General features: G+C 39.9%; 1 protein-coding gene across 1 annotated transcript in view; it reads right to left on the bottom strand.

Annotated features, from left to right (window-relative positions):
• The window catches only part of LOC123984475 (exportin-1-like), a 177,520-nt gene that overhangs the window by 152,499 nt on the left and 777 nt on the right, over positions 1–24,244 (bottom strand). The window contains exons 2-13 of the mRNA XM_046071388.1: positions 22,859–22,990; positions 22,407–22,508; positions 17,497–17,569; positions 15,910–15,971; positions 14,099–14,143; positions 11,090–11,271; positions 9,888–9,936; positions 9,656–9,775; positions 9,428–9,556; positions 9,186–9,344; positions 8,857–9,054; positions 8,066–8,204 (exon numbers count right to left, since the gene is read on the bottom strand). Coding sequence (XP_045927344.1) covers positions 8,066–8,204; positions 8,857–9,054; positions 9,186–9,344; positions 9,428–9,556; positions 9,656–9,775; positions 9,888–9,936; positions 11,090–11,271; positions 14,099–14,143; positions 15,910–15,971; positions 17,497–17,569; positions 22,407–22,508; positions 22,859–22,984 — 1,384 coding nt within the window. The 5' untranslated portion in view covers positions 22,985–22,990. The remainder of the gene's footprint in view (positions 1–8,065; positions 8,205–8,856; positions 9,055–9,185; positions 9,345–9,427; positions 9,557–9,655; positions 9,776–9,887; positions 9,937–11,089; positions 11,272–14,098; positions 14,144–15,909; positions 15,972–17,496; positions 17,570–22,406; positions 22,509–22,858; positions 22,991–24,244) is intronic.

Raw genomic sequence — 24,244 nt, 5'->3', positions numbered from 1 at the left:
GGCAACAGGAAGTGACTTTTAACAAAGCAGCCCCCGCCGCACGTTTCACCTACGTGCACAAATTTTCTGTGGTACGTGTATCTTGTCCAGACGCACAAAAAAGCCTCTTGGAGCGATGCCCTAAAACCAACAGGAAGTCGGCCATTTTGAATTTTACGTCAAATTTTGGATGATTTACACACTTCGTACTTTAACGAACTCCTCCTAGGGATTTAGTCCGACCGACCTCAAATTTCTGCTGTGCCTTCTAAAGGCATTGAAGATGAAAAGTTGTGCTATCTGTGAGTTTTCGTCAATGGGCGTGTCCGTGGCGTACCGTGAAAGATCAACTCTTTGCCATGACACAGGAAGTTGTTCTTCAGTGTACATGCTCATGTCTCTACCAAATTTCACACATTTGATGAGGGTCACGCCCTGAACACATCTACTCACCAAAATGAACTTATATTCATAGCGCCAAGTGCTATGTAGCACCACATAGGGGACACAGTAAGTGACATATAACATCTTCATGCGGCGTCCGAACTACGTAGCAAATTCACAGCCGCATTGGCAGAGCTCCAGAATATGCAACGCGGCCGCCTCACGCCCCGACGCGTTACACGTGTGAGGGCCCACCCAACGCTGCTTGCAGCTTTAATTTTTATTGATACTGATACCACTATTGAGGCTGCTTAATGATCCAAGTCTTTATTGATAATACCACTATCGATACTTTACTATTATTTAGTAAGACCCAACAGGCATGAGGTAGGCCTGCACGGTGAGAGGAAATATTCAATGTGCGATATATTATTGCTATAAATAAACTAATATTGATGTGTGCTTATTAGCTGCCTGGTTGTTTTTTAATGAATATGTTAACTGTAACTAAATGTTTCTAGAGCAGCAACATTAATTTTTACAGCAGCAAAGTCACTATTTAAAGTTAATATCTGACATCACAATACTGATTGATGTTTAGAAAGAATGAAAAACTATGTCAGCATCTTCCTCCTCTCTGCTGGTAACAGCCTCCAGGGTAAGTTTACCTGGTAGGAGCGGCCAGAGTTTACAACAATGTGCCAGATTTTAAAATTACAGACCAGTCTGTTCTCCAGACAGACAGCTTTCTATTTAGCTTCACCTGAACATCCGGCTAACGCCAAGCTAAGGTTTGCTGTGCTTGTATAAAACATACAGGATGAGAGAGACTGAGGACAGAGATACCTTACAGACAGGTGTGTTGTCTTTTTACTCACAAAGGTTTTATTTCAAGTACTTACAGTAATGAGCGGAGTCTGCGTCTCTCTCTCTGCAGGGCGCTGTGTGTGTGTTCGTTCATGTAGGAGCCGAAGCTGCAGCCCGATCATAAACCTACACCGGGCTGGTTTGATATCGCGTTTCGGTGCCCTCAATAAAAAACATTAGCTTTCTTATTCATCGCGTTTCAAGTTAAATCTGAAAAATAAAATCTGATTTGACTCTTGAGGCATAACGTTACATTATAGGACCCGCTAGTCTCGATAGCAGTATCGATAAGCTCCGCCCCGTACCTAATTGATTTTCAGGTTTTGAGAAAGTTTGGAACCGGGTCCTTTTAGAACCGGGTCTCGATCCCCATCCCTAAAAAGCACTGCCCCTCCAAACTTAATATTATAGAGTATGGGTAAGTGTCTTTGACATATAATAACTGTGGTGTCACTAACCCGATCACTTGTTGATGATGTGGGATCGTGAGGATGAGCAGCCTCAAAACAAGCTGAAGCCTGAATCTGTCTTCTGCTTGTTATTTAGTGCTAGAGTTAGAAACAGATACAAGATGGTGAGAAACTCCAGCAAAGACACGGGCTGTAACGTTACGGTCACACACACCACTGACTTCTTTAACACATCACTTGCAAACATAAATAAAAATACAAATGCGCCATGCAGCCGAAATAATAATAAAAGAAAAACTACCCGATATAAGGCAATTAATTAGTTAGACAAAACTAGCTAATGAGAAACAGGTGCAGGCCACATTCAACCGATGGGTGCATGATGCTAGCTAGCAAGCGCAGCGTTAGCTAACGCTACCTTTAACGTAAGGCCGCTGTAAGTTCGAACACCACAGTTATGTCTTAAAACAAGTTGCTTAAGAGCATTTTCCAACAACATTAATATTTACCCTCGCAGCTTTCACTGCATACTATCTACGGCCGAGCGTCGCTGCTTCCATGCCGTTCTTCATTGTGTCAACAGCTCAATAAAGCTAAATCTGATTGGTTAACGACATCGCTTCATCAGTATGCAAGCGTGCTATTGGTTCGTCTGCTATTGTAGGCTGCCGTGATTGGTGGTAAATTTAACGATTTTTAAAGTATGATTTAGTGAATTGCGTGAGCATTTCGAGTGGCAACAAACAGATTCTGATTAAGAATAAAACATTCTTCACAACTTTAATCAATCTGGGTTTTCCCTCGATAGGGATCATTATTTTCTAAAACTAAAGCAGATACGCGGCCTCGGCCCACCGCCTACCTGGCCCAGTCTGCCTGTTCGTTTGGTTCAATAATCAGTAATAACTGGGAGTGTGTTTTGTTAAAAATAAAATAAGTAACTTGTTTGCCAAATTTGTAACATTTTATATTCCATTGTAATTTATTTATTTGTATTATTATTATTCTGTTAAACATCGTCTCAAACTCTTACCCAACAATAAATAACTCTTTTACCAAATCCATCTGGTCCTATGTTACTTCATTTTCCCACATGAGCCAGGTTGTAACACTACCCACAACAAAACTCACAACTCATTTGCTCTATATGCTTTACTTATTCACATATTGTTTTTTTATCTTCTACACATATTTTACTAATCACTAATTTTACTGCATTTTAGTTTTACTGTCCTATATTTATTTTGTACTTGTTATGCTATGTGTCTGACTGATGTAATGGGAATTCCATGAGTACCATCTCCAAACAGTCATTTAATTAACGTTGCTCACTGAGGGCCTCTGGTTTATCGAGTACGGGGTCAATGGAAGGTAAATGTGACATTTTACGATGTGTTCAGGGAACCTGGTGGCTGGCAGCACTCTTATTTTAGTGAGTATAGTATTCACGTGAAACGATTCTTGCTACCACACAGGGTGTGTGTGCAGGGTGTCTTTTAAACCTTCCATTTCAATTTTCTATATTAAATGTGATGGGCTTTTGAATAAATGTAGTATTAATATTACAACTACTAGTACTAAGTATAAAAATCAAAATTTCAGAGGTAATATCACCACTGTAACAGAGATCCTTCAGATAATAACACAATATCACAATAAAGACGAAGACAAAGGTGTGTTTTCCCCACACCCCATGTTATGGAAATGAATGCTACACAGTTTAAATTATTCCAAGATGGTGCCCAGATATCACAGTAACTACTAGTGCTTTAACACAACCAGACCTACAAAAAAAGGCAAGTCAGACACAATTCATAGTTGTAAATGTACATTTGTGTTTATTCTCCAATGGTTTATTCCACAAGTTCTGAGTCGTACAGATATGAGTTATACTGCTGGAATCTCAGTCATTTGAGGGGTCGTCTGTGTGGATAGTATGGATAGATGAGTGCCATCACAAGCGCTGACTCCTGGCATGCACTGTGTTAAGACAGAGAATGTGTTTTGCTAATACTCCAGTTGCTTGCGGTTTGACTTGTTTAGTTTAGGTAAAAATGGTTATCATGAGCTTTTAGCTGAGCTTCATCCCTTTTACTGTGTGCAGCATGAGTATGTTGCACAATCAATTATCAGAACGGCATGCCTGTATGTAATGTGTTGTTTCAATTGCCAAATCGGATGCATTTCCTTATGCTTTGTACACATTCTTTAAATTAAAGGAGACCTATCATACAGCTTTTCCAGCCCTATATTGTAGTTCTGTGACTCCTGTATGGCAGCTTCACTTGATTCAAAGTCTACTCTATGCTTGCTCCGCGATTCCACTGACTCTGGCTACAGAACATTACGGCTGCGCCACATTATTGATCCTTCCACATCCCGGCGTCTAAATCCACTGGAAGCATCTCAGAAGCGTTTCAGCAGCGGAGCGTGCAGCCTGCCCCACATTATTGACTTATTAATTTGTCCTTAATGTGCTTCTGCTACCTTCTCCTATGCTACCAGCTCTATGTGACCGCGTTTCGATGAGTCAACTTCAGGCTGCATTTCCCACAACGAGCATTTCAAAATAAGAGCGTTTTGCCTGACTTTGCTGACATGTTGGTAACCAGTGTTTGCATTTTGTGCTTCTACTATGATTAAGCAGGACACGTAGTTAAATAATTTCCTTTTGTGTCTGTTTTAATAATGTTTATTGTTTTACAATCGGAAGTCTCCGCAGGGTGTTTTATTTTGAAAGTTGACCGGATTCTCTCTGCCATTCCGTGTCTGACTTACTGCCTGGTTCGATCTGCTCGATGCGGCTAGCGGTAAAAATAGACCTGCTACCTATTCTCTGCGGAGCGGAGAGCCGCTATCTGGGACACTTCAAGGACGCGCTGCGGCCGCAGCTGGTTGACTTAAAAGCACTGACTATAATGGCCGTGATTAGCTCCGGAGTCAGTGGACTTTAGGCTTTATTGTGGCTCTTCATGTAGGCCTTCATTTCAGCCTCTGTCTGGAACAAGCTGTAGATGCTCCTGTCTCTTTAAGCCCCCCCTCTCAAAGCCCACTGTCTTCTGATTGGCCAAGACCTGAAGCATGTTACCGACAGGGAGAGCTGTTGCTGGGCCGTTGCTATGAGAACACATGCCCATATATGGAACAGCGGCTCCGTCTGGCTCCTGGTGTCAGCGTTCAGAACAGGAGGAAAACTGGAGGTTTTTGCCCACAGTGATTTCTTTTAAAAATATTTTAACCTCATTTTTTGAAGCCATGTTTAACATGAACATCCAACATTATAACACTGTAGATAAGTCATAAAATGTGGAAAAGCATAATAGGTCTCCTTTAAGCTAATTAGGTCTTCTCACCAATTGGATTATACAAAGGTATACTAATAAGGTCCCACTGTCCATCTATGCTTAGCCAATGTTTTAGATTAATACCACAGTGAGTGCAGGCGAGCTAGAGTAGCTACACTACCTAACTTTAGCTAGCTAAACAGCCCTCTTCACTGACCTGAGCTTAATAATGACGGAATTTTTGTATTTTAATTTTGTGTGGGACTTTTTAAAAAGACATCCAGGGCTATAGCCCGATATCGCCAGGCCTAACGATGCCCCCTGCTTAGAGCCCTGTCTCTTTCGGACAGTCACTTAGCCTTCCTGGCTACTAACAGAAGCTGCATCTGGTCACTCCCTACAGGCTACTGGGGGCTAGCTACAGTAGGTAACTATTAGGTTTTCATTGTGAGGAGGGTTAGGGTTAAACTTCCATGTATCACAAACTTAAATGTGTGGTCTTTGTGAGGAAATTGTCAGACTTTAATCAAAAATCCCTCATTAAAATGGACATGATAAAATTAATGCGAAAAATCTTATTTAAACTTCACAAAGATATATAAATGAGCCAAAGATTTATTAATAGAACAAATGACACTTTAACAACATTAAACCATAAACAACTAGGCCTAGTTTATGACATGCTGTCTGAACTCATCTGTAATCAAAAGGTTTCTGTTGTGAACATCTAGATTGGAAGGTGGAGTGAAAAGCCGGCTGCCAAAGAGATAACAGGAAAGATTTTTATATGGTTTAACTTGTCACATGTTCAGTCTCTCATTTACAGAGTTGACCTCAGCTTTTCAGCTGAGAGAAGTTCAAACCCCACCTTCTCTCTTACCGCTACACAGCTGACCAATTGACCCTTCACTAAGCCACGTTTCGAATACGTAGCTGGCCAATAACAGTATAGGACTCGTTGTGCGTATGGAACTATAAGGTGTAATGGGAATTTACTGAGAACCATCATTAAAACACTGCCATGCAACTAATCTCATTAGGGGCCTCCAGCCTCTTGGGTACGGGGTCAATGGAAGGTAAATGTGTGTGATGCTTTAGCATATGTCCAGAGGGGTCAGGACTTTAAGTGGTTCACCACATGTACCTTGGACATGGGTGTCTTTCTATAGATCCAGATTGAGTGTCCCCTAGGGAACACTGAAAGACACCATGTTCCTTTGATGAGATAGTACTCCAACCCTGAGACTAAGATAACACTGGAGCTCACTCAGATGATACTCTCTGATTTGTTTGTGTCCCCGTGAGTTCCTTCTGCAGAAGACTTGAATAAAATTCACAGAAAGACGAGTGTTTGCCTGAGCTGTTTATTCAAACACAGTTTTCCCACCACAAGGGTCAGAAATATAACAAGGCGAGAGGCCCTGAAGAGCTTTAAAAGTGATTAATAGAATTTTAAATTCAATTCTAAAACATACTGGGAGCCAGTGTAATGAAGCTAAATAGGAGTAATGTGGTCATATTTCTTTGTTCTGGTTAAAAGCCTGGCAGCTGAGTTCTGGACAGTCTGGAGTCCATCAATAGATTTTTGGGTTAAACAGGTGAAAAGGCTGTTGCAATAATCCAGGCGTGATGAGATGAAGGCGTGTAAAATGGTCTCGGTGTCCTTAAAAGTTAACATAGATCAAATTTTTGCTATATTTCTAAGTTGATAAAAACATGATTGAACAAGCTTTGTGGTGTGCTGCTCGAAATTTAAATTACTATCAAACCAAACACCAAGGTTCTTTGCAACAGGCTTAATGTGATTTACTAGGGAACCAGCAGATGGCAGTATTTGATCTGCTGGGACCCGATGACCAGGATTTCTGTTTTGTCTGAGTTCAGCTGGAGGAAATTATTTGACATCCATTTTTTAACTTCACAAAGGCAGCTGTTAAGTGAACTCAGCATTCCAGGGTCTGTGGATCTGACGGGCAAGTATATTTGTGTGTCATCAGCATAAATATGAAAAGAAATGCCATGTTTATGGATAATATGTCCAAGGGGAAGCAGATACAAGGAAAACAAAATGGGTCCTAAGTAGGGCTGAAACGATTCATCGAGTTACTCGATTACAAAAAATCCTCGAGGGAAAAATTCTGCCTCGAATCCTCGTTAAATTCCTATGACGCGCACTATACCCGCACGCAGGGATCTGATTGTTTCACACGGACCGTTGTTCAGGAAGCACACCATAGCGCATGATACATTTGAATTTATTTGGCGCGATGGCGGAGAGTAATGTCCATAAACGGCAGAGAATGTCTAAAGTTTGGGATCATTTTATATTTAAAAAGGAAGAGAACAAGGTGCAATGTGTCTACTGCAAAGTATACCTGGCATACCACAACAGTACGACTTTGATGATTCAGCATCTGAACCGAAAACATCCACTACATGCTGTTTCACCAAGCGTCGCTGAAACAAGGTAACGTAGCCTAAGCCTATACATTGATGTTCTCTGATTTTAATCCCATACTGTATTTGTAGCGATGTCATGATGCGGTTTGACTAGATATGATGTCTAGCTTTGATGTTTTTTAAGTAGTAAACGTATTCACGTTCAATTGCAAGAGAGTATAGCCCATAAAAAAAGAACCCCTTCACACACACACACACGCCCTTGTCTCTCTCACGCGCCAGTCAGACCAACTGCGGCAATTCATCACATATGCTTAAACTTTTATGTAGCCACGCAACAATAATTTCAGCATACTCTGTACACTGTATACACCGGGACGTGATGGAGGAACAAATATTGTATTGCAGTCTTTGCGAGACCTTGTTTGTATGTCACATCTGCCAAATAGTTACAGACAACAACAAAAAATGAAACTGCTGCTGGGAACATTGCCTCAAAACGTAGGGCAAGCCTAAGTGCTGAGCATGTGGATATGTTGACGTTTCTCCATTGCAACTATAAGCTGTTGTAGAATCTGAAATCTCTCTCTCTCTCATTTTATATTATTTTTTATATATATATATATATATATATATATATATATATATATATATATATACACATACATACACACACACACACACACACACAGCCAAGAAAATGTAGACTATGGATAATTAAAGTGATTTACTAAGTCATACCAAGGGTTTCCCTCATGTTCTTGTAGAGGTTGATGGAATCTGTGTCCTTCATGAACTCTCTGACCACCTCTCCCTGGTCATTCTCCACCACCAGTACCTCCTCCGGCTTGGCCATCCGACTTACCATCAGCAGACGCACCTGTCACAAGAGATAAACACCTGTCAGTGCGTACACACATTGAAAAGCAGCCTCACTGCTCTCACACTTGTGTGCGCATACACATAAGCGCACAGCGTGTAACCCATGTGGGAATAAATGTTTAAATGCTATACAATGAGGTGTTTGTTGTTAATGCGCACACACACACACACACACACACACACACACAGAGTCTGTTGTAGTTTTGCTTTACTAGCTGCTGATTTGCAGCAACTACAAACTCTTGGCAGCAGTTTAGCAGCCACCTGTTGCTTGACCCGTGCCAACTGATTCTAGTATGACTCCAAACTAAGACTCTGCAGGTTCCATCAACTAAAACAGTTCTGCACCTCTAAACACTAAACTGCTGTGCCGGCTCTAACTCGTCAGTAAGAAATGTGTCTTAAAAGAAACAGTTGCATTAATAAATTCAACTACAACAGTGCAAATTCTAAATATTTGATGGTGAGTTTTTCAGCTTATGGCCATGTTGTTGACATCCCAACAATGCATTCATTCATCATATTGCATCATATTACATAAGTCTGTGTGGAGATGTCATCAAGTTGAAACAAGGGACAATGCAAGGCTATGGGTGTGTTAATTGTTTAACTAAGCAATGAAGTTAAACGTAATTGGCTGTGTGAGGTACCTTGGAGAGCACAGGCAGATAGAGCTGCCTGCGTGGTGGCACGTCAAAGTGCTGGTTGCCGGAGAGCAGAGGGGACGTGGATGTTGAGAAGGGACTCTCTCTGTAGAGCTCAGCAGCCAAGTGGTTCCAATACTCCAGACAAATTTTAAAGATCTCAGTCTCCTCCACTTCTGACACCAGAAGCATGTAATGGAGGGCCTGAAGGAGGACCAAGGGAACAATTAAATATTGATGCAGTTACCTACATGAACACCTTTTCTGTCACAACTTTTATCCTGTGTAGCCAGCTTAGACAAGCAAATATCCCCGTGGACAGTGTTCTCTCTTACCTCCATTAATGTCTCTCTGAGGTTGAGCCGCTTCTCAATGAGTTGCCCGTGCTCTTTAAGGAAAGTACAGAGGAACAGACTGAGGTTCTGGATGAAGTTCTGCTCATCATCTTTCCCGTTGGAGTAGGCCAGTCTTATGTTGGTGTTCAGAGGCAGCATCTAACAGAAGTGAAACCCTACTTAGCATCTTTATAACAAGGCATGGGGATCTGAGCTTTGTCTTTTCTGACATTTTAACACACCTGTTTGAGTTGACACATGGTCAGAGTGAAGAGTGTGACAAACTGTTCCTCATACTGGCTGACACTCACACCAGCAATCTCTGTGAGGCACTTCAGCGTCACATTGCGAAACATGGGCACATTCAAGAACTGAAAACAGTTGAAAGAGATGTTAAAAGACAATATTGGTTAATGACTTGGATGTGTATCAACTTGTTACGTGACATTGTGTGCATCTGTTGTACACACCTTATACACCAATGTGCTGATCAGTTTAGTTTCAAAGATGTATCCCAGAGGAATCCAGTTGAGAAAACGTAGGAGGGTCTCCAGAGTGGCGTGGACCAGAGGGGCATTCTGGGAATTTTCCTAAGGCGCAACCAATAAGATGACAAAAAGCTGAAGGACAAACGCTGGTTGGTAACGGATTATAAAAGATTGTACATCAATGCTAAAAAGTAAGAGATGAGGATTTTCATACCATAACAAACTGGCAAAGCTGGAATATCTGCGAGAATTCATTGCACATGCTGTAAGAAAAGAACAAACATTATGGACACATATAAAAGGTTTAAAACTAAGCCAGGTAAAGTGGGAGAAACCTGCAAGAGACAGCTAGATTTTGAAAGAATCGAAACCCCTCTCCCTTCAGGCCTCCCTCCAGCCACTCCTAAAAATCCTAAACTTCTATATCAAAGCATGGAAAAATGTCTTCTTGACTTATGAACCGAAGTTTGAAATTTACAGCTGCACCTATAAAAGCTTATGTGACACACAAGAGGCTAACACAACAGTGTGTAAAACCATTAATCAAATTATGTGGTTTGGTGGATTTATTCAGGTTTGAGAATGTTTCAGCGAAACATGCGACTTTCATAATATCAGCAACTTTGACCCCCATAAGCATCTCAGCGAACATCAGTAAGGAAATGGCTAAATAAACTGTTGCTAAACCTGGCCAATAGGATGATGTAATGATATATTGACTACAGTCAATTGTGCTTGACAAGTGACAATTATGCATGGATATGAGGGAAATAAAGCTCATCAGTTTTTGACATCCTGCCACAAACTGTTTACATCAAAGATTCAGTGCACCAAACAGAAAAAGTTAGATTTATATTAATGGGCTTTAATTGTTCTGTATGTGCAGACCGTGCCCAAAAGAGTGTACAACTGCCTGTAATTAAGGTAACATTAAAATTGCAAATGAACTGCACAATACTTGTAGTTTAGTGGTAATAAAAGTGTCATCAACAAGAGGCAGCCGTCCAGTGCACAGGAAAGGCAGTTTGTCAGAAGTCTGTTCGATACAGATCACAGCCATCACTGGATTAATGCTGCAATATTTTCCAATACCAACACACGGAGATCATATTTTATGATGCTCTGAAAGTGCTGGAATAATGTGGACATTAATTTTGCGAAAACTTTGTAGGATCAGTGACAGACAAATGCTTTTAAATGCTGTAACTAAGTTAAATATTAAGGAATCTTGACTGTAATGTGAAATCCCACACAGAATCTATCTCTTGACTTTGAAACACTCACTCTGTAAGCTTAGAGATACACAGACCCCAGTGTAGGTTTTTCCAGCAATTCTATCAAAACTAAATTCCTGGATAGCTGCTACAATTAACATGACTGTGCTTCCAGAGGATTATGCAGATGCAGCATGCTGACCTGTCTTTAAGGTGCTTGGCCTTGACCTGGGTCATCTGGCCACTGGAGAAGTCAAAGACCTCCTCACTGAGCAGCTTGAGAATGACCATGTTGTTTTGACAAAGGCTTTCGCTGGTACGACTTGCCCCCACAATGTCACTGATGAAGGTGGGCCAGTGCTTGGGCCACTCCTGCTTCAGGATCTACAGACACAGAGACACAAAGTGACATTTTCCACTGGGAAGAACATGTGATCTGAAAATGAAAAATTGAGGGGTTGAATCTGTGACTCCTGCTAAAAATAACGACTGCTCCTTTAAATCTCAAGTCAAGCATGTGCCCCGGTTTTTACTTTGCAGGAGACTGTTTTACTATGATTACACAGTAGTAAAACAATTAGAATTGTCAACATGTGCTTATGAAGTTACATGATACAAGCAAGCCCCACACTACTACAAATACAACATACATGTACACAAACATTTTAAACACAGCATCCTCAGGACGTGTGTGGAATCTAGAGCTCTACCGTCCCTGAAGGCCAAAACAATGTTAGCTCAGCTGACGCAGGCAGTGACTCACTCTCACTGGCATTAATGCAAAGTCACCCATGTAGCCAGCGAGCCAGTCTCTGTCTCCCTCATGCGAATATACATCTCACACACACACACACACACACACACACACACACACACACACACACACACACACAGTCAATTTGTTTTCCATTCAGGAGTAAAATTCAGAACATGGGACACCAATCCGTCACTATAGTCTAATTAATCAGTCTCAAGGCCTTTCTGACATACAATACATCTCAAGGACTCACAGTAGTGCCCTGTGCTGGGCAGCACAGGGCAGTGAACAGCCCACTTCTACAGGATTCAGGGGGTAGTAGGGTACAATTATCACTAAGACTATTATATAATATACATATATAATTTTATATAATAGTCTAATATATAGACTATTATATAAAATGTTATACAATATGCTGTTCTGTACTTATGTTGCCATTGTTGTTGACCTATTTGCAGGTTAAACAGCTGCTACATCAATATTGACTAGAAATCGTTTATCCTAGTTTCCATACAAACAAATACACGGATTGTCCTGCAACTTTCACTCGTCAACACGACTGATCCTCTTTCCAATCATGAGGACACGGAGACAATTTAGAAACATAGTCTACTTTGCATGAGACATTCAACTAGAATTAATATGCTGTTTTAATAAGGAACTTAAGTACAGTTTTAGAAGTCAGATAGACTAATTAAGAGTGACATCTTCAGGTTAAAAAGTATCACTACAAAAGGGGAGGGGAGCACTGAGGCAGCAGTAAGACGCCCAAACCCACATTGTATGCACGGGTGCATCTCTTCTTTTATATGAATTGTATAGTGCTGTGTTTCACATACAGAAGTGCTGAACTGTCATTCACTGTCACAATTAGAGGTAGTGAATATGGTGAAAATACTAAAATCACTGGTTTGCTCTGTGTGGAACTCTTCACTGTAGCTACAGAAAAACCATATATCTGTAATATACACCAAGCAATGACTTTAACATTAAATTACTGTTTGAATGAACCAAGTTCTGTTTGAGTGCTTGTAGTTTATAGTTTTACTACCCGTCTCCTAAGATGGAGGGCTTTGTCTGTTTACTATAATTAATCTACCTCACCTACATTTTACTCATCTGCCTAAACACTCAGTAACCACAATGACAAGTTAGCATGTGAGAAACTAACCGACCACTTTGACTCAGGATTTCCCAGCAGCAGACAGTGAGCCATGTTGTATTTTACAAAACAATTTCAGTTTCCAGCAGGATGACAGATACTGTTCTGTATATTATATTCTGTATCAATAAGTGCCTGAGTTCTCGTCAGTGGCTTCCACTTGTCCTTGGCAAAGAGTAGGCTGTAAGGAGCTGGCTATAATGGAGTTTCCTGCTCCGGCGTACTCTCTCTCGCTGTCAATGAGGATAACTTTATTGAAACTCTTTGCTGCCACTTCTTTGTGCCTCTCCACAATTCACTCACATGCAACGCTGTGGGGTTACAAAAACATTCCAGTGTTTCAACAGAGCACAATGAGCAAACAGCTGGGGTATCTAAAATGATGGGTTATAATCATGGCCCTATAGACAATACTGATCTAGGGAAAAAAAACTTGCACATGGGCTTCCATACAAAAAAAGAAAAGAAAAAATAACTCCACACTGTAACTCACAATTCATGTGTAATGGGCCCTGAAGCCATATTGGTCAGTGCTAACTAATACATACGTTTGCATTAAAGGGAAAATTTGGCACCTTTTAAGTAGTTGTCCAATCAGCGATAGTAAATGCAGTTTATTTAGGTAATAAATGCCTGAGTACATGCTATATTGACTGAGTTTGCCAAGCAGTTCTTCCTGTATCCTGTGCCGTCATTTGACATTAAAGTAGTTCGAGGCATGGAAGAACTACAGGCTACTTCAGGTTGGATTTCTAGTCTCCGCCTCAGGGTAGCTAGGGGATGTGCTAGTTGCCGTTTGAAAACAACAACAACAAAAACGTCAGAAGCCCACTTGCAATGCATTCTGGTACACGTTGGCACTGTCGTCGCAGCTCACTAATGACATTTATTATCAACACTGACGGGACGTCCACATAAAGGCGCCAAATATTCCCTTTAAAAGTTTGCTGTTCATCAAGTCTCAATTACTAGTTTCCCGAGATGAAACAAACACACCACATACAACACTGTCAGGCTTGTAAGAACACACATGCTGAGGCCCTGTGTACAAGCAAAGTTTCTGATTGATTTATTTTTTTAAACACACACACACACACACACACACACACACACACACACACACACACACACACACACACACACACACACACACACACACTTTTATGTAGCCTAAAGGTTAAGCAGCAACAGAGGATCGGAGCTTTACAAAGACCTTAAACATGGTTCTAAAAACGACTTTAGAAAATGGTTCAAGATTCTTTGACTTGTCATTAGTATTGAAAGCTTACCTGAACAAGGATCATGTTCAGCTTTCCAATGTACACCTTTTCTTTCTAAAAAGTAAAAATAAACAAGGGATAGATGAGTGTAAGTCATACCGTCTCTGTTTCAGAAGACTTCTGTCATTTCATTACGTTATACATAACATTTCATTTGGGACATGGCAAAACATTTTCTAATGTAATACAACAAAAAGATCTAAATGAATGGTTAGAGGTCACAAATATAATAGAGAGATAACTATGGGTTGTGACTTTAAAAGGACAACAATGTAATTAAAAATCAATCATCCAATTTTGACATTTCATGTTAGAATAAGAATCAGATCCACAACAGTACATTTTATCATAAGTGAGTAAAGACATATGTGTTTGTTAAAGACAATTTAGGACTAGTTAAATACATTTAAAAATAAACTTAAAAACATAAAAATGTATATCCTAAAATGACAGCCTTCAGTTAAGATTAAATTGCACTGTATAACACACTCTGTCACAGGGTAGCAAATTCTGCCTTTTTAAGATGAATGAAATTATTATTCCAGACTGGCAACTCATTGGATAACAGACCATTTATAGAATCATTGTACCTGAACATGAAAGCGCACTTCAAATCCAATTACTGTTTACAGCCTATTCAACTTGGTTGGTTCAATAGTCTAAATAATCTTGAAAATGTTTGTCCATTTGGGTTTGTTGTGTAAGGTTTGCAGAGTTGCAAACACCAGAAACATGTCTGGAAAGCTTCTTTCTCGGCATGAGGTTAGTTATCAAGTACTAACAGCCAAGTGGTGGTGTATCAGTTAGAGATAGACAGTGGTTTGATTTAGCAGGCTACAGCACTGCGGCACCAGACCTGACCCTTAACCACAGCGAACCTCTAATTAAAAGCAAATGTTTTTGCCTCATAACGTTCAACAGCATAGCTCATTTATGATTAAACTTTAGTTTTCAAGGTAAATTCATTTTAGTCTACCAACCAATTTATGTAGTCTTTGTGGCAGTTTTCATTAACGAGCAGAGTACTAGTCATCACATTAGTCTCTGTTTGGTCTGTCTTATGTGGTGACGGATGTTTTCAAGTGGGCTGCTAATTAGCAACAACAAATGTAAAGAAGTGATCCATTTTAAAACACAGTTACAGTTTTTTCATTGGAGTTGATTCTCAACAGTTTTAACATTTAAATTTAGTACAGGAGAGAGCCAAATGCTGCGTTCTCCAGAAGAAAGGCATAAAACGTTGCCGTCAGTGTAGGTTATAAACAGTCTTAACAACTCCCCACTGGTTGCTTGAGTGGTCAAGTTGGCTGAAAACACGTTCAAAAGCAGCTGAAATCACCATCTTTGGTCTGGATGACACAGCACTATGGTTACCAGCATTACTCATGGCTGTCCTGAGATTGGCTAGGAGAACTGACAGTTTACCTGCTGCTCCAATGAAACAAACAAATAAAATTCACTCTGATTTGCAAATGTGGCTGTCAGTGCCAAATGCCAACAGAACGAGGTAAATTAACATTTAAGGTGTAAGTCGCTGTCGTTAGCTTTAAAAGGTTTGTCCAATTCATTTAAATTAACAGATACTATGAAGAATAAGAGTTGTTTGTCTAAAATGTATTTTTTATGTTGATCCATCTTTGGAACAGAGCTTAAATATTAACCAAACATTTCATCACAATATTTTTAGTTAAATGCAGCTCTGTCGTTGGCATAGTTTTTTCAACTTCCATGGTATATTAAGTACAAGTGCTACACTATGCACCCATAGCATTATCCCAAAAATGTTATTCAGGTTGAATTTAAATTCAAAGTTTACTCACCTCCACATTTGATGCATCTGATGAAGTCTTGATAATGAGACCAACAACATACTTTTTTATACCTAGCAAACACAAAGATGTCACAAGAACACTGTTAGCATGCACCAATACAGTATGTAAATCGAAACACATGCTGACATGGCGAGTTGCCTGGAGCACGTTACTCAGTATCCCTAACACAGTCTGCTGGCTCATAACTAGCTGAATCTGCCAATCCTATCCCAGTACATTTGTACTTTGAAAAAAATGTGGTCCTCCATTGACATACTCTTGCAAAGCCAGTTGGTAAACACATGGATGTGGGCTGCAGCTGCCACTGAACTTCTATAGGGCAAACGTTTTGGTCAGTTCAGTGGAAGTTACATTTCCCCAGGTGTTTTTATAGACAGTCAAGACAGTCAATGTGAGCAGAGCATCTTCAAAAATGTGTTTTCAGCTCCCTCGCATTTGTTTCTAAACTGTATCTGTACTCAAATCTGAAAATTATGTGCTGAAGTGTAGTGAGCGGAGCCGAAAACAAGGTAATACTCTGACACAAGGGGGAAAAGACATACTTGCCGGTCGACCTGCACTGGGTTTGCCACTTGAACAAAATTCAGGCATCTACGGTCAGAAGTAGGGAAGTCTTAGGTCAATGAAAAAAAATTAATTTTGAGCAAAATTATAGAAGAATGGAGGGAGGCAGAATCAACTAATTTTCACACGATTAAGTAGCTCATAATCATTGCTTTTTGCTCAAACCAAAGTATTTATAAAACAATTTTCATCCCACTCTGATTTTCAGATTCTTAGAAAAATCTAAATCAAAACTGTCTAGATGCTAACACAGAAAAATAAATTTAGTTTTAAAAAATACGAACACAGGAAAATATTATATAAATTAAGTGTTATAGCCATATCAAATTACTGTCCTGATAGCAATACATGGTAGCCTTTGATGGTTCTACCCATGATCACATCTTTAAAAAGGTAGAATTTAACTGGTAAACAACTCCCCATAATTTCCATGATAATTGTTCATGAAAATCTAGAATCCTATTTTTCCAGACATCTCTTTAAAGCTTCTATGTGTAAGATTTGAACATTTCTGGCAGCAGTAGATAAAAAAAAAAAAGACATAGGGGCAGGGATTAAACAATGCCAACAACCTGTCTCTGATTCCCCTGCAGGTACAAGACGATGAATACTGGGAATGTCATATTTTCCAACAAACAAAAACATATGACATCAGAATACTTTGAAAGATACGGTCATACAAAATTCTACACATGGGGCTTTAACATGTTTAAGCAATGTAAACAAACCCAGTAATAACTTTAACTAAAGTTTCTCTACTTCTTTAAAGATGCCTTTAAAAATCAGTGCTAGGGTGTTTTGGTTGTTTTCTCTCTAAAAACAACTGCTAAAGTGCAGAAACCAGTCTGGCTTGCAGCAGCCAGTGCAAGCCAGTCGAGCAGAAAACAAACCAGCATGCTTAGTGGGGGAACACTCCTCAACTTGGCAACCGCACGTCACAACACTTAAAATGGCACTAACACTGACAGAATTCAAACATTTAGTGAATTGTACCACAAAATGAAGTTTTACCTTCACACTGATTCCTGGGAAGAATTTTCCATCTTGTTTTGATAACCGTTTCCAGAATCTGAAGAGCATAGTACTGTAACATGCAAGGAGGGAGTGGCATTAGGATAAAGTTATTAGGATGAAACTCAACAACAAGCATTGTGTAATACGAACCAAAAACAGAATGAAGTGGATCAGCCTGTAATAACTTGCATTTCTAAATTGGATTGGACTGAACCACATCTTTCATGCAGATTTTGTAGTATGCAGAACATTCACTTTGTTTGTTTTTTAAATCTCTATAATCAGCATTAAGCTGGAAACACTGCAGAAGTCCTGCTGTTTCTCCCAGCATCACACCAGACAGCAAAAGACAGCAGAAAAATACAACAATCCATTAACCAGCTTTGGCTCTGATTGCTCCGAGGGTGAGTCTAATGGTGTAGAAGACATAACAAGGTCTATGTTAAATGTTCTTTTACCGAGGCTACAGACACTATATGTAGGGTTGGGCATCGAGAGCTGGTTTTTGAATTGGAGCTGATGGCACTATGTAAGACGTGTGAATTTGTTAGGAAACATGCTATCAGGTTTCGCTGAACGGCTCCTGAAAGCGAAGTTTTAACCTACTGTGCTTCTGTGGACCTCACTGGTTGCGTCAGCGGGTCAACATGGTAGTAGGGGTGTGCGATATGTTGAGTTAGTATCTTAATTGTTGTTTTTTTTAAATGATGTGTGAGCAAACATTATCCACTATTCACTCACTTTGCAAAAAGCTATCAAAAACTCCTTGTCCGTGCATTCATTGCGTCATGCATGCAGGACACCACCAGCCTCGCAATCTGTGTTGTTAGATTGAACCTCTAGACGTCCATCAGCCTCACTCACAAGGAGGTGGTTTGGCTTTGAAAGATGGATGTTGCCTAAAAAGGCATTAATCTGCAAACTATGTCGAAAATCTGTTGCCATTCAAGACCACAAACTAACCCCTGCACAGAATATCAAGAATATGAAAAGCTTCAGGAGTCACCCGTCCACGACAGATCTAAACCAGCCAAGGTACCAGCACAAAAACAAACTCCGGTTCAAACACCGCTACAATGATGATGAAAGATTCAATGCAATTAAAACAGCTATGACAGAACTCACGGCTATATTGACAGATGAAATGGTTTGCTTGATGTCAGTAATATATGCACTGGTGGTTTCTGTGTTTTTATATAGTTTTTACTTTAATGCTTCAGTTTTAAGTAACTAATATTAGACTTTTACAAAAACATTTTTGAAGGATGAAAATATTGTCGAATTATCGTTTAACAAAATCCCAGAAAACAGATATGAATTTTGTCTATATCGCACACCCCTAGAATCACGATGAAGCAATTACTTCAGCATAGGTATGAAGCTGCAGTCTGACCTGACCAAAGAAAATGCATCACCTTATTCACTTTAATGGAACCACTTTGTTGATGCAGCAGAGGGCTTTAGCAAAAAACGTAGGGACGCTCACAAAAAAGTTGAACCTGGCTGTACTTCTGTTGCCAAACAGAATATGATGTAATATGAATGCTTTTTTTCTAAAGATCATCACTACGAAAAATTAAACGGTTGCAGACGTGATCAGCACTGTGCAGTCTGACAAGCCTTCATACGCATGGATATGTTATTCAAACTGGACCATCTGGATCGCATGCCCTTTAATTTTAAAGTGCTTCTGGAGTTTTTGGTCTGAACACCGAATCCCGTCTCCAGTTTTAATTCTAAAGCCCCGGAATCAACTACAATATCTAAATAAAGGTGTAAAACTAATATAAGATCATTTAAAATGCCCCATTAATTAATAGTGAGCAGCCTAAGATATGTTGAAAATAAAAAGGTGGTTTCTTTGTTTATCGGGTTTCTTTTATTACTCAAACAGAATGGCAGGAAAAACCAGAATCGATATTCAAACCAAGAAAATCTCATCGATACCCAACCCTAAGCCATGCGAGTCAATTTGCCCAACACTAAAATGTAGATTATGGCTCAAGCGTAAAAGTAAGCCTAAATCAGATCCCTATAACTGGTGTGTCATAAGGAACAGCAAGACCAACCACAGGTTATGCCCTGGATTCATTTCTGATTGCTTAATAGTGAAGCATGAAAAAACACATTTTATTTATTAGTTTTGATCTAGTGTTTAGGGATGCACCGAAATGAAAATTCTCGTCCGAAGCCGAAACAGAATATAATGAAAACTTTTGCCGAATACCGAAAAAGTAGTTTCACATTTTTTCCCCCATTTATTTTGCCCTTTTTTACTATTGCATAAATTAAATAGTCAAAATGTGCTTTTTACTCAGTGTTTCCCACAGGATTTGGAGAGACTATGGTGGGTGGGTCCGAGGCCTGAGAGGGTCTGGTAAAGTAAATTACATTGTGTCCATTTACTTTTAAAGGACACATGAAATATGTTTTATACTTTCTGTAAATATAATCCAATTATTATAATTCCATGCTGTATAGACACCTTATTTTGAAAACCGGATGTTGTCACATGTGTGTCCTCCTCGCGCTAAATTCATCAAGTCCGACCCAATTTGATAAATAATGTTGTATGTGGTTCTCGGCGTAACATGAAGACTTCACAGCCTCTCTTCAGGTAGGACTCTCATACTGCAACACTTGTCTTTGTAAAGAGACAAACTGACCGGATAAAGGCGCTAACCTGCCTGTCAGCTCGCTCTGGTCTGTTTCAGTGGATTTACCATAAAGGCCAGAATATGCGCACTCCAAATTTAGGTGCGGTTAGCTTAATCGCCTTCTCAGAAACAAGTGACAGAAACACTTGAAGCGGGTCAGACCGTTTGTTGCCTTTTCTAAGAAGTCAGCCACAGATGGTCCGGATGTGCTAGGAGACAATTTAGATTGACTTCTGCGTCTTTTTCAGACACTTTGAAATGCTTCCACACTGCCGACGTGTCAAAGTAATTGTTCAGTAAAATTGATTCGGTCTTTTGACGTATTAGGCCGAACACCAAAAGTGCTTATTTTGCTATTTTCTGCCGATTAATTTTGGTGGTCGAACTTTCAGTGCATCCCTACAAGTGTTATTTCAACTGACTGTTTCAACTGTAGGGATCATCAATTTAAGAGTACTGCATTTCTAAAAAATAATGAATGATGTGTAGTGTAGGATGTTATTAAAGCAGGATTAACAGTGTGCTTAAGACAACGAATGCTGGAAGATTAAAGGTGAAATCTTCTTACAGGCACACGGTCTGTACACCATTGACAGGTGTCACTTTTTTGCAAACCTTTCTGGCATGTTTTGATTCACCTTTAACTGCCACACTTTGCACAAACCACCACAAGAGGTACGAAGAGAGAAATTATCAGCAGTAAAGCTAACAAATGCTTTGTAGCCCTTTAGCTGGCAAAAGCAAATTATTAAAGGGCCCTGGCTGAAGAACTGAGGGGAACAGAGGGGAAAAGAGGAAGGAAGGTGCACTGTTAAAGGAAAGACGGGTGAGGTGGGAAAAGAGCCATGATCCCTACAGGTGAAATTAAGTCATCAATAGATTTTCTGTCTCTCTACAATGGATCCTACTGACTGCAGCCTGCACCCTCCCTCTGTCCAATGAAACAGATGCAATAGAAACGGATGAACAGAATTCAGTCAAAGGGAATTTAAAAAGGGTAGACCTTGTGGAGGCCTGCCGTCAAAGCCTAGCTGTGTCATGATGCACAGGATGACACACCCCTTTTCTTCCTATTACAAGCCATAAACATAATGGAACATTGAGATTAATATCAAATAGTCACAGCTTGAATTCATTACATTTTTTCAAATTATAATTACTGTAGTTACTAAGAAAAAGCCAAATGTTCAAAGTGCTTGAAAAAGATGCACTTTTTAAACTAATGAAGCAAGATAAATGCAGAATTCAAGAGGTGTTTACCTTTTGTTCCCTCTTTTCCTCTAATGCTCCTATTTTTTGGCAAATTACAAAAACTAGAAAAAGTACTGTTCATACATCAACTTAGACATTAGTAATGAATGTCAGTGTTAAAAGCAATCTTACAGGCAAGCAAAAAAAATAAAAAAATAAAAAAATAAAAAAGGCAAATGTCACGTTGTGTACTTTGAGGAAGTCATTGGTGCATTGCATTTTATTTCATACTCACTACTTAAATTCATTTTCATTTATAGTCATCAGACTTTTGGATTAGGGTTGATTATGTTTAATATCACTAGTCAATTTAGTTTTGTTAATATAATAAAAGAATCCCTAAATGGATCTAAAGACAAGAACAAGTGGGTTACATGGTGTTGCTGACCTTGATGATGTGCTGGAAGGGTGAGTTCACTTAAACTAAATGTTGTAATTGTAGGGGTGGGCGAAATGGCCAAAAAATGATATCAGAATGTATTTAATCACAATCATAATCCACGATTTTTCTTAATTTTGAAATGCCCTGTAGACTACAGCCAGACTTGAAAAAGCCTATGAATTTGCACCATCAAAACACATTGCTGCATTAAATACACTACACAGGTTTCAAAATGATGATTCAAGTTTGGAAACAGATGAAAGATAATATTAAATACAGCAATCTCTATGAGTCCTCTGAAAAGGTGGATGCATTAGATCATGATCTAAAATTGTCGGATTGCCCACCGCCTGCTCAACACTGCTCTTTATCTGAGAAACTTACTGTGTTTATGGTTCTTTTTTTAAATGAACTTCAGCATCCCATGCAAATCTGATGCACCAAATCTTAATCAGTTACAGTAACAGCCTGCACATACAACTGAGGCCTGGCCATGCAGACATGCCCATATTTCTAACTAATTTAAAGAACCACTGTAGACTTGTGATGGCATATACTTCCTCAAAGCACAAGCAAGTGTCTTTCCACCAATGTTTTCTGGACTGGAGCTAGCTTACTTTGGTGTTCATGTTCTGGGAGAACTCAAGGATGGTGTCCACTCTTGTCCAGGCATCCGGGTGCTCTTTTAAGTGTGTCAACACTTCCTGTGCCATTCTTTGCTGTAATACAAACATGAATGACACTTAGGATTTAACACAAAGTTGCCATGAAGAGACTTGCGCATGCATTTTAGAAAGCAGAACAGTAATTTCTAGACTTGGCTGTGCTGTTACAGTCTTGTGAATTTGGTTAAAGATCTAAAATCTGTAACTCAAAGCAACATTTATTTTACAGGTAGAACAGGAGATGAAGATGTGGGTTAAAGAGGACTGGTGGCATAGTAAAACACTGCTGGTCAAAACAAAACATTTTTCCATTTAATCATACATCACACACACACACACACACACACACAATGTACTTTGTGTCAGATGGCTTATAAACCATTTGTATATGCTTCACAACGTACCTGTGGTCCCACCCCATGATATAGACAGTTCACCACATTATCCAGCAGGTTGATATCCAGTTTCTGGTTGAAGTCCAGCAGCTGCTGTGCTGCATGGTCTGCTAACATTGTCATAATTGCTGGCATAGAGATCTGCAACAAGGACAGCAGAGGGAGGGGTCATGAGTGCACAGAACACATTCAACAAGCAAAGTCATGTGAACTGTGTGTTTAGAAACAATTCCAAACAGCTGACCACTAAACAAAAATCCCCTAGACCCACCAGTGAGCTGTCATTTTAAGAAGTTTAGCACATAGTGTCACAAGCCCGTCACTGTTCAAAAAGCATACAAAAAGAAAGGAAAGCTTTGTCTGTTCTTCATTTGGACTGAGTTTAGAAAACAGCAATTTGGCTGATTTTTTTGGACACAGTGCCCTGGTCTGCCTCAGCAGTCTGGACTTGGAAGTAGGGAATCAAGCAGCAAAGACAAATTAACTTAATTATCTCACCCAAGTGGCTGGTAACCCTAAACTCTTTATATAAAAATGTTGCAAACCTGCAGGTAGTGATAGGAGGGCTTTTACCAAACTGGCACCACACTATCTTTCCAAAAATGTTTATTATATTACATTTATAGATACTATTGATTTGTAAACGACTGAGCCAGCCATTCATAAACCAGAGTCAATGACATTTCCCCGTTGGTAACAAACAACGTAAGAGATTTAGAAACAAGCAGGCAGTTAACACCGCTCAGTCATCCAGATTGCCTGCTCTGTTCTACCAAGCAGTTCTTTCTGCGACCATATTAAGAAGGTTAACCGAGCCACGTGCCGGATATACAAGGCGACGTCACGTTGTTTACATCTGTAAGTGACGGAGATCAGTCCTCCAAACAGGGACCGCATCACAAGGAGCAGACAGCGGCGGTTCACAAACTGAATAATGAATGCAGCTTACAACTGTGTTGACAGTTACTAGCATTACCTGCAATGTAGCGAATGTAAACAGCGCACACGCGGCACTAACGTTAACGTTACTTCTCACAGAGTGCGAACATCAGCTAGGAGTTAAGCTATATTTCTAGCTAGATGCGTGCCGTACAAACAGTTCACGTGTGGTCCTTCACTGCTGACTACAACCACTCCCAACAACAAGGATACCGCGGACAGAGGGCGCCCATACATGAATTTGACTCAGTATCATTTAGCAACGCTGTTTCTGGAAGATGATGCTGTGTGTTGCCGCTACACAGACAAGGAAGACTGGACATTTTCAGACGCTTCAACAATACGCAGAGATAAAGTTAACACTGGCTACCGCTAAGTACCTAGCAACATCAACTTGACATCCGCTCACATCACGCACACGAGTGATGCTGCTGTGCTGGGGGGGGGGGGGGGGCC

This window comes from Micropterus dolomieu, linkage group LG15 (genome assembly GCF_021292245.1).
Source record: "Micropterus dolomieu isolate WLL.071019.BEF.003 ecotype Adirondacks linkage group LG15, ASM2129224v1, whole genome shotgun sequence".
In the NCBI taxonomy this organism is placed as follows: Eukaryota; Metazoa; Chordata; class Actinopteri; order Centrarchiformes; family Centrarchidae; genus Micropterus; species Micropterus dolomieu.
This window is presented reverse-complemented; position numbering and strand designations above follow the sequence as displayed.